Source organism: Meles meles, chromosome 19 (genome assembly GCF_922984935.1).
Source record: "Meles meles chromosome 19, mMelMel3.1 paternal haplotype, whole genome shotgun sequence".
Taxonomy (NCBI): domain Eukaryota; kingdom Metazoa; phylum Chordata; class Mammalia; order Carnivora; family Mustelidae; genus Meles; species Meles meles.
In genome coordinates this window covers 53176674-53186977 of record NC_060084.1, presented here as the reverse complement: position 1 = coordinate 53186977, position 10304 = coordinate 53176674, and the positions used below count along the sequence as shown (strand labels likewise).

General features: G+C 49.2%; 1 protein-coding gene across 6 annotated transcripts; it reads left to right on the top strand.

Annotated features, from left to right (window-relative positions):
- Window positions 1–2183: 2183 nt before the first annotated feature.
- On the top strand, window positions 2184–9566 carry LOC123931303 (sialic acid-binding Ig-like lectin 6). 6 transcript variants are annotated; one of them, XM_045988266.1, is made up of 9 exons: window positions 2184–2276; window positions 2361–2720; window positions 2876–3154; window positions 3351–3398; window positions 3877–4134; window positions 4217–4501; window positions 5294–5387; window positions 5725–5803; window positions 8245–9566. In XM_045988266.1, exons 1-9 carry the CDS (start codon window positions 2243–2245, stop codon window positions 8422–8424), a joined length of 1617 nt encoding a protein of 538 aa, XP_045844222.1. In that variant the 5' UTR covers window positions 2184–2242; the 3' UTR covers window positions 8425–9566. The 6 variants fall into 6 exon arrangements, with proteins under 6 accessions (XP_045844222.1, XP_045844221.1, XP_045844227.1 ...); XM_045988265.1 differs by having other exon boundaries at window positions 5291–5387; XM_045988271.1 differs by lacking the exon at window positions 4217–4501 and having other exon boundaries at window positions 5291–5387.
- The last annotated feature ends 738 nt before the right edge of the window (window positions 9567–10304 follow it).

The following is a 10304-nucleotide window of genomic DNA, read 5'->3' as shown; positions in this document are numbered from 1 at the left end:
TATATATTTTTTCCTTTAGCACCCAATCACCTTTCTGTTGGGGAAAATGGAACAGGGAGGAGGCGATGGTTTCTCCCATTTAGACTCCAGCAGAATACACCATAGTATGTGATTAAAGGCTTCATTGCTACTCTCGTTTTGACTCATTGCTGCTTGAGCTATCTACTTAGACCCCTCGCTCAGCTAAGCTCCTGACGCCACCTGGGTCAACGTCTCCTACAGTTGTTGGTCAGGACACCTGGGTCCCTGAGGACCTGTGTGACTTGAGGCCTGACTAAAAGCCTGGAATGAGGAAGGAGAAGAAAGCATGACAGTCTCACTTCACCAGCCTTCTGTGGACCCAAAGGGTTAGCCGCCACCTCCAAGTTGAAATAGAAAATATTGTCATTGTCTGGTCTGAATAGTCTAGCAATCTTGGTAGTGGGCCCTGTCCAAGGAAATGGCACAATAGGAAAAACCCTCTGTTCTGGGGAAGTGATGGAAGTGGGGTTTCTGCTGCTCAGGGCAGAAGTCAGAGGTCAAACGGGAGAAGGCTGATGATGTCCTGTTGAATGCCCCCTTCGTGGTCTGGCTGCTGCCCCCTCCAGCTCCTTCCTGGAAGAACTCTCACCAGGGTCACCAAGGACCATCTTCTCCTGCTACTTTCCTGGCCAGGCCACCTCAGTCCCTCACTCCTATTCCCACAGTTAAGCTTGAGTGTGTGTATGTGTGTTCCCACGGTTCCACCCAGGGCCCCCGGCTCCCCGCACTGGGTATACCTGCCCCTGGGGCGAACTCTGCTACCTTTCCCACCGCCTTCTTCCCAGCCTAGCCCTGCACATTCACTACTCTTGGCCAAGGCACCTCCAGCCCCCATCACTAGAGTCAGGGCTCCGGGAGTCCCTCTAATAGTCCTTCCCCCACCCGAGGCACCTCTTTTTCAGTTTCACTTCCTGAAAGTGTCTTAAATCATTCTTTCTTCCATCACCAAGGCTGCTGTCTCCACGTGGGCTTGGTTCTCTCCTCCCCCAAAGTCACAACAGTTTCCTCTCTGGCCTTTTGACCTCCAGCCTCTCTCTTCCAGTTCTTCCCTAAAACTGGCCTTAGAAGGATCATGTTGATAATGATATGACCCTGTCTCTTTCCTGCTCAAGAACCTTCCATGGCTCCCCATTGCCTTCAGATGAAGCCCAAGTTTGTCGTCTTCCCCCACTGCTTGAGTTAGTTGAAGGTCAGGACTGATTCAATTCTGTCTTTTTTTTAAATGTTATTTTGTGAATGGATGGATGGATGGATGGATGGATGAAGTGAAGATGTGTGTTACTTCTCTTGCTTCATCTGGACTCTTTTAAGCCTCTGAAGCTATGTAGGCTATCCTGAGACCTGTCCCTAGTAGGCCACATCCATGATGGTCTCGAGGCTGCAACTCTCCTCTGGAGGGCTGGCTGGCTGGGACTCTAACAGCATTCCAACAGGTCTGACGGGTTTATTTGCTTCAAGCTTATGCTCTCCTTCCACGCTGATTTATGTCTCTTGATCTGCAGCAGAACTAACTTTCTTTCTTTGAGACTGGCAGACCACTAGCCTTGAGGAGTGAAGGACCAGACTTTCCCAAGAGAGAAGGCTTGGCCACCTGTGAACAGAGCTGCTGTGATGCCAGCCAGTCTGTTCAAGGTCATGTCCACACATGACTAAACTGCTTCTCGTGCACGCAGCTCCCTTCCCTTTTCCTATGCCTTCTTTGAGACATCAGTCTGCCATCTTCCCAGGTTCCCAGCTTCCTGAATAAAGCACCATCTCTTGTCTCTCAAGTATTGATTTTTTCCCTTTTCTTTTAATTCTAGTATAGTGAACATGTTATATTAGTTTAAGGTGTGCGTGAGTATTATTTTCAAGCAGCCAGCTGCCGCTTGAAGTTCAGAACCACTTCTCTGTCCAGGAACAGATGTCCAGTTTGGACAACTGGGCAGGAGCCCAAGAGGCAGGACTTGGAGGCTCTCGTCCCTCCTCGCTGCCTTACTTGAGCAAGACCTTTGCCGCCTCAGAGCCTCAGCACCCACCTGCCACACACAGAAAGGGAACCAGACCATTTCGAAGGTTAATCACAGTTGACTGTGGGTCTGAAGTTCTCTATTCTAGGTTTGTGACTTTGTTTCTACCACAGGCTTCCGGTCGAAGCTTCCTCTGCCCTCCCATATCCTGTGCCTTCTTTTCTCTATCAGAGGGACTGCAGAGGGCAGGCTGTCCCAGGCATCACGGAGGGATGCCACTGTGGCTGCTGCTCACGCTGTCGGGAGGTGAGTGGGCTGAGGGGAGAGGGGGCCCCACTCCGGGGAGGCATCAGAGCTCTGGGATGAGTTTTTCCCTCTCTCTCTCTCCAGGGTCTGTGGCTCAAGTTCTGAGCTACAAGCTGAAACTCGAGGAGTCCATGACTGTGCAGGAGGGCCTGTGTGTCCACGTGCCGTGCAAATTTTCCTACCCTTGGCTTTCCTTTATAAGCGCCTACATGTCTTGGTTCCAGAAAGGGGCAGATGTAAACCGTGATCCTCCAGTGGCCACCAACATACCAAACCAGAAGCTGCATGAGAGGACCCAGGGCCGGTTCTTCGTCCGTGGGGACCCCCAGACCGGGAACTGCTCCCTGGACATCACGGAAGTCCGCATGGGGGACAGTGGGACTTACTTCTTTCAATCGGGCACACACTCATATCTAGATACTATGTTTTCTCTGAATGTGACAGGTATGGTAAGGGCCCAGGGAAAGGCCCCAGAGATAGAAAAATGAACACTCTTTTCCTCTTGGGGGATGGTGAGGGGTGGAGACAGCCATGGCCAGGCACTGGGACAGGATAACAAAACAACGGGAGGCCCCTATCTATCCTCTCTGTCCTCACAGCCCTGACCCACACACCTCATATCATCATCCCTGGGACCCTGGAGTCTGGACACCCCAGGAACCTGACCTGCTCTGTGCCCTGGGCCTGTGAGCAGGGCATATCCCCCATCTTCTCCTGGACGTCAGCTGCCCTCACCTCCCTGGGCCCCAGGACTCACCTCTCTTCAGTGCTCACCCTCACCCCATGGCCCCAGGACCACGGCACCAACCTCACCTGCCAAGTGTACTTCCCTGCAGCTGGTGTGATGGTGGAAAGTACTGTCCAGCTCAATGTCACCTGTGAGTGTGGGACCAGGATGCCCACGTCCCTGAGATGCGAGACCAGGGCGGAGCTGGGCTAGGGCTTGACAATGGGGTCTTGGTAGCTAAGCAGGAAGAGAACCCCTTTACCTGCTTCTGTGGCTCCTGGGGGGAAGGCCCAGCACCCATTCCTCTCTTACCGTGAGTGCTGAGGCTGCCTCATCCTTCTGTCCAGATGCTCCACAGAACACAGCCATCAGGATCTTCCAAGGAAGCAGAACAGGTAGGAAAGAACCTCTTTTCTCCAGGGCTGGGGTGGAAACTGGGTCCCTACCAGGACAGTCCTCATTGAGTCTCAGAGCTCCTGCTGGCCAGGAATTGCATGAGACACGTACAAGAAGGCAGTCACTGAGTTCAGGCATGGGGAGAGTGGTGGGGAGAAGCCCCCACCAACCTTGACTCCCTGAAGCTAATGTTCGCTCACCTACAACTTTCTTTGGACAAATCCTCCTGCTTTCGGGCTCCTCTTTGACCCTTTCCCTGCCTTTGTTCACCATGTTCCTGTCCCGGGTCCTTAGATTTCCATCTGCTGGACAGTTGAAGCAGTTCCAGGGAAATTGTCCAAGCCTCCTTTGCAGGCCTTTGGCATGGACTCTGCTAGTTCCCTCCTCAGAGCAAGTGTGGACATTGCAAGAGGAGAAAAACACCAGCTTCACACAACTCAGGTCTCTCTCTCTCTCTCTGTCTCTCTCTCCTCAAAGCCCTGGGGACTCTGCAAAACACCTCATCAGTTCTCATCTTGGAGGGCCAGGCTCTGCGGCTGCTCTGTGTTACTGACAGCAACCCCCGTGCTGAGCTGAGCTGGTTCCGGGGGTCCCCCACTTGGAAAGCCACCCCAATCTGCAGGAGTCCAATCCTGGACCTGTCTCAAGTAGGGGCTGTGGAGGAAGGAGACCTCATCTGCCAAGCTCAGAACCCACTGGGCTCCCAGCACATCTCTCTGCATCTCTCTGTGGTCTGTGAGTGTGGGGACCCCTGGGAGCAGGCTGCCCGGGGCCTGGGGAGCAGCGGCACCCCTGACCCTTCCCCTTCCTCCTGCAGACCCCCTGCAGCTGCTCAGCCCCTCCTGCTCCTGGGAGGGTGAGGGGCTGCGCTGTAGCTGCTCCTCCCGAGCCCAGCGGGCACCCACCCTGCACTGGCGGCTGGGGGAGGAGCTGCTGGAGGGGAACCACAGCAACGCCTCCTGGATCGTCAACTCCAGCCTTGCAGGGCCCTGGGCCAACAGCTCTCTGAGCCTCAGTGGGCCGCTGGACTCCAGCCTCAGACTCAGCTGCGAGGCCCAGAATGCGCAGGGGAAACAGAGCGCTGCGGTCCTGCTGCTCCCAGGTCTGGGGTCTGTTGGGGAGTGATGCCTGGAGGAAGAAGAACTTGGCCCTTGTATTAATTTTCTAGGGATGTTGTAACAAAGTCCCTTAAACTGGACAGCTTAAACAATGGACATTTACTGTCTTCCAGTTTTGGAGGCTGGAAGCCTAGGATCAAGGTATCTGCAGATCAGTTCTTCCTGAGGCTGTGAGAACCTGTTCCAGCCTCTCCCCTAGCTGCTGGTGTTTGCTGGCAATCTTTGGTGTTCCTTGGCTTGTGGAAGCATCACCCCAACCTCTACCTCCATGCTTACATGACATCCCCCTCTGTGTGTGTGTGTGTGTGTGTGTGTGTGTGTCCAAACAGCCCCATTTCATGAGGACACCAGCCATATTGGGTTATGGCCCACCCTAGCGGTCCCATTTTAATACTAAGTTACCTTTGTAAAGACCCTGTTTCCAAATAAGGTTCCATGTTGAGATTCTGGGTGGAAGGGTGTACCAGAAGGCTAGGACTTCAGCATATGACTTTGGTGGGGTACACAATTCAACCCATAACAGCCCTGGAGAGATGGGGCTGGTGGGGGAGAGCTACCAAGGCCCCAAATGGAGCAGCTGGAGGTTTAAGATCCTCAGTCCTGAGGCCTGGGGAAGTGGCTGCTTCAGGGTCCCCTGGGCAGTGGAATGTCACATGACTGAGTCCTAGATGGGGAGCGGCTATACTAATGGGGGAGAGAGAGAGAGAAGGAAGTGGCCAGCTGGATCGTGCCATGTATTGGAGCTGGAGCTTACACACAACTCAAATTTTCAGCAGATAAACCGGAACCCAGGACCAGTGCGGTCATAGGAGCAGTTGCGGGAGCTGGCACCATGGCCCTGCTTTCCCTCTGCCTTTGCCTCATCTTCAGGTGAGAGTGGGTCCAGGGATGGAGGGAGAAGCCTGGAGTGGGAAGGGGATAAACTTGTGGAATCTCAGAGAGCCTGAGCTAGAGGAACTGGGGCTGGTTGGAAATCCAGCAGTCAGGGAAGGAGGCTGAGTGGTAGTATGAATCAACCCATACCCAACTGGGCCAAGCCTGGGGTCTCTCCCAGTCCCTGGTCCAGCTCTTGGGTTAGGGCAGGTACCTGGGGACTGGACCCACCTCCACCTACCTCATTTTATGCTCTTCATGGGGTGCAGGGGATGGTCTGCCTACTGCATGCCTCCAAATAACCAAGCTGAAAGACCCAGGGCTGTTCCCTTAGAGTGAAGACCTGCGGGAAGAAAACAGTCCAGCCAGTGCAAAGCACGGATATGAGCCCAGCTGGCAGCTCAGGTTCTGGGGTGAGTGACAGGCTGTGAGCTCCTATCCAGCAAATGGCTTTTGGAAGGAGCCCTCTGTTAGGGCGCCTGAGTATTTCCCGATTTATATTTAATACTCCCTGGAGTTCCATATGTGGTTATTTTAAATTCCTGATTCAACTGCTCTAATACTTCTGCTTCTGATGGACTAAGTATATAGCCCAGTTGCTTGTAGGGATATCTATGGCTCCTATGTCAGAGTATCACATTCCCCTGGAATATTAGCTTTTTCTTGTGGGGTTGATGGCCCAGAAGTACAATGTCCTAAACTTAGTCTGTGCCAGGCCCACTGGGTGCTAGGGAAGTGGTGGACTTGAGCCCTAGGGTAGAGAGACTGGGGAACCCCAAACTCACAACTCATCACTCCCACTTTTCATTTTTCAAATCTACCCCCGTGTATGTATTTGATATCAACTTCACTGAGGTATACTTTACACATAACAATGCACCTATCTTAAGTATGCAGTGAAATGCATTTTAACAAAGGTGTTCGCCCTGTGCCCATGTCCCCAGTCAAGATGTGGAACATTTCCATCAGGTCCCCAAATACATTTGTTCCCTTGCCTAGTCAGCTTGACCTTTCTGGCAATCACTGATTTCTATCACTATGGATTAGTTTTGTCCCTTCTGGAACTTCATATAAATGAAATCATGGAATATTTACTCCCTTTGTCTGGATGTAAAAATCCTAAACATGTTATAATAATAACAATAACAACAACAACAACAACAAATTATTATATTATATATTATAATTAATAATATTAATTAATATTATATTATATATAATATATTATATAATAATATAATATACATTATATAATATATAATGATATATAAATATAATAATAATATATAAATAATTTAAATATAATATAAATATAATAATATAAATAATATAATATTATTTGTTATTATTATTATATTCATCAAAATGAACGTATGAAAACTGACAAGGAGGAGACAAGCAAGGAGAACAGATTGGCAATTATAGTTGATGATTTCAAAACTCTTCTCTCAGTAACTGGCAGAACAAGTACACACAAAATCATTTTTAAAGTTTAATTACCATAATTCCTTGTCTTGTTTCTCCTTGGTTGACCTTGGGGAATGGGACCCTTAGCATGTGCTAAATCCCTGTCTTGTCAGGAATCAGGAAATACATCTTCCATTTCTTTACTTTCAAATTCTCAGTATTTTTTTCTTTTAAGGGAATGTCTTTTGTAGTTTGTACAGTATAGTGGCCGCAGGCATGTACTCTGGAGCTAGACTCCTGCATTCAAATCCCATCTTTCCCCACAGACAAGCTGGGTGACCTTGGGCAAGTGACGCACCCTCTCTGACCGTTCTTTATGTTGGTGACATGGGAACATTACGCGTACATAGAGTATCATAGAGTAGTGACGAGAAGTGTCTAACACAGTGCCTGGCATGGACTAAGCCCAGTACTCATGACTCCAATCCGAATCATTCCCTCCCCTAAGCAGGGGAGTCCCAAGGGCAGTCTGTGCCTGTTGCTATTGTTTTATCCCCTATTGTATCCCCAGAGCCCTGAGAAGTAACTGCTTCCTCTTAATCTGAGAACTCTTTCTCTTTGCCTCGCTGAGCCACTGTGTGAGGGCCTCTGTTTCATGCTGCCACAGCCCGAGGGTGCTGTGGGTCCTGAGCAGAGGTGGGCTGCCATCTTGACGGCCAGATCTGACCTCTGCTGGGTCTTCTTGCCCCTGCCTGGGAACTGGATACGCCACCCCTGCCTGTTTTAGATTTCAAAATATCTCCTATCACAAATGTAGAACTTTGAATGTATTTGTTTTCTATTTGTTTAGTAGCTGCCTTTCCTAGAAAACCATAAGCCGTCTGATCTCAGGAACTGTACTTGTGTTGTTGTGTTGTTCGTCACTCCACACAACAGCTCGTACACTGTCCAGATAAAGGATGGTACTATAGTTAGAACTGATTTTGAGTTGGCTCAGTGGTGCATTTATACAGATGTGTGTCTTTTTTTTTTTTTTAAAGTAGGTGCACACCCAGCATGGAGCCCAACCTGGGGCTTGAACTCACTACCCTGAGATCAAGACTTGAGCTGATATCAACAGTCAGAGGCTTAACCGACTGAGCCATCCAAGCATCCCTATATAGATGTGTGTCCTTAGGGCAATGTGTATCATCTCTCTTAGCCTTAATTTTATTATTTGTGTGATGAATACATAAATAATACCCTCTCTCAGACTTTTTTTTTTAAGAATGTAATGTAATTGATACAAACACTAATTAAGGGCTGGCCAATCTTAATTATTAAACATTTAAAAATAAATGAATGGGTAAGTGATAAAAGTCCCATCAGGGCCAATCACCTTCCGGTCCTTGGCTGCTTTCCCTCAGACCCTACTGACCAGCTCTGAGTATCTCTTCCTTCCACTCAGGCATATCAGCCCCAGTCCTGGATGGACATCCCTGCAGCCCAGCCAGCTCCTGCTGAGGCCAGCCCCATTTCAGGAGAGGAACAGGAGCTCCACTATGCTCTCCTCAGATTTCCCAAGCCGAAGTATCAGGAACAGGAAGACATCCACACCGAGTACTCAGAGATCAAGACATACAACTGAGGAGCTGTTTTTCTCATAGTTCTGGAGGCTGGAAGCTGAGATCGACGTGTCAGCAGAGGCCTCTCTCCTTGGCTTGTAGTTGGCCGTCTTCTCCCTCTGTCCTCACCTGGTCTTCCCTCTGTGTGAGTCTGTGTCCTAAGTTTCTTCTCTTATAAGAATACCAGAGGTACTGGATTAAGGCCCACTTTAGTGACCTCATTTTAACTGAAATTTCCTCTTTAAAGACCCCATCTCCTACAGCCTCAGTCCTAGAGTACTGGGGTTTAGGACTTCAATATATTAATCTTATGATTTTTCAGCCCGTCACACTCAGCCTTGACTATTTAAAAATTAATGGGCTTCTTGGCAATGGTTTGAATCTCCTAGTATGTGTGGAAGACCCCAGGACTTGTGTCCAAAAGACTGAGTTCCAATCCATCTACGCCACGGACACACTTTATGACTCACTTTACTGTTCTACAAAGCAGAGAAGTCATCCTCATCTAGCGAGATGATCACGAAAGATCGATGAGTCAGTAAGTCCTGACGCAAAGCTTTTTGTGAACTCTGAACATATGTGTGTGTCAGGACTTCTCTTAGATGCTTTAACAGAAAGTTTCTGCTAACGATTTCTCTGAAGGCCTGGAGGGGCCAGTCCCAGAGGTCACAGAACTTTCCCACCAGGATCAAACATAAGGAAGGATGGCTGCCCTTACCACTTCTATTAAAGAGTATTTTGTAGATCCTTTCCACTGCAATAAATGCAAGAAGTAGAAATAAGAGTTATCCAGATCAGGGGGCGCCTGGGTGGCTCAGTGCGTTGGACCTCTGCCTTTGGCTTGGGTCATGATCTCAGGATCCTGGGATCGAGCCCCAGTTTGCCCGATCAACCGCCCTGCTCAGCGGGGAGCCTGTTTCCCCTCTCTCTCTGCCTGCCTTTCTGCCTACTTGTGATCTCTCTGTCAAATAAATAAATTTTTTAAAAAAGAGAATTATCCAGATCATAAAGCAAGAAGCAAAACAGTTTTGGGACACCTGTGTGACTCCATCGGTTAAGCGTCTGCCTTTGGCTCAGGTCATGATCTCAGGGTCCTGGGATGGAGCCCCAAGTCAGGCTCCGCCCTCAGCGGGGTGTCTGCTTCTCCGCCTGCCACTACCCATGCTTGTGCTCTCTCTCTAGCTCTCTCTCAAATGAATACAAAATCAAAATATAATAATAAAAGATCATTTAAAAACAAAAGAATGGATGTGTCAATGTGGTGTGGACACACAATGGAATGTCATGCAGCCACAACGGAGATGACCCTTGAAAACGATATGCTACAGGAAAACCCCAGACACTAAAGGACAAATGTTGTTTGATTCTGCTTCTCTGAGCTCAGAACAGGCAAACTCATGGAAACTGAAAGTAGAATGGGGGTTGCGAGGAGCTCAGGGATGGAGATGGGGACAGGTTGTTGGGTAACTGTGTGGACTTTCTGTTGGGGATGATGAAAAAGTTTTGGAAAGAGGCAGCGGTGATTGTTACACCGCCGTGTGTAACCGTTACACCGTACTCAGTGTCCCTGAATTACACCCTCTACAGTACTAAAAATTTGCAAGTTTTATTTTTACGAATATTTCATCACAAGAAACTCAAGGGGACAGGAAGCACTTCTGTGGTCAAAGTGCTGTCGTTATGGAGACAATACAAAAAGGTAAAAAATAAAACGAGAGCATGTCACGGATTGATACAGACCTGGAGGAAAAGCTCTCCGGCACCTTGGGCTGGGTTTCTGGGAGCGGAGAGGCTGGGAGGTGAGAGTGGAGCAAAGGCTCCAAGGGAGGGAAGAAGCAGACTCTTTGCTTGCCTAAGAGGAAGGTATTCCAGGAAGGTGGGAAGAGGGGAACTGCGCGTACGG

Coding starts and splice junctions, on each gene's coding strand:
- LOC123931303 (XM_045988265.1), top strand. CDS start 2,243: ATGCCACTGTGGCTGCTGCTCACGCTGTCGGGAG. Junction 2,277..2,360: donor GCTGCTCACGCTGTCGGGAG/GTGAGTGGGCTG, acceptor CTCTCTCTCCAG/GGTCTGTGGCTCAAGTTCTG. Junction 2,721..2,875: donor GTTTTCTCTGAATGTGACAG/GTATGGTAAGGG, acceptor CTGTCCTCACAG/CCCTGACCCACACACCTCAT.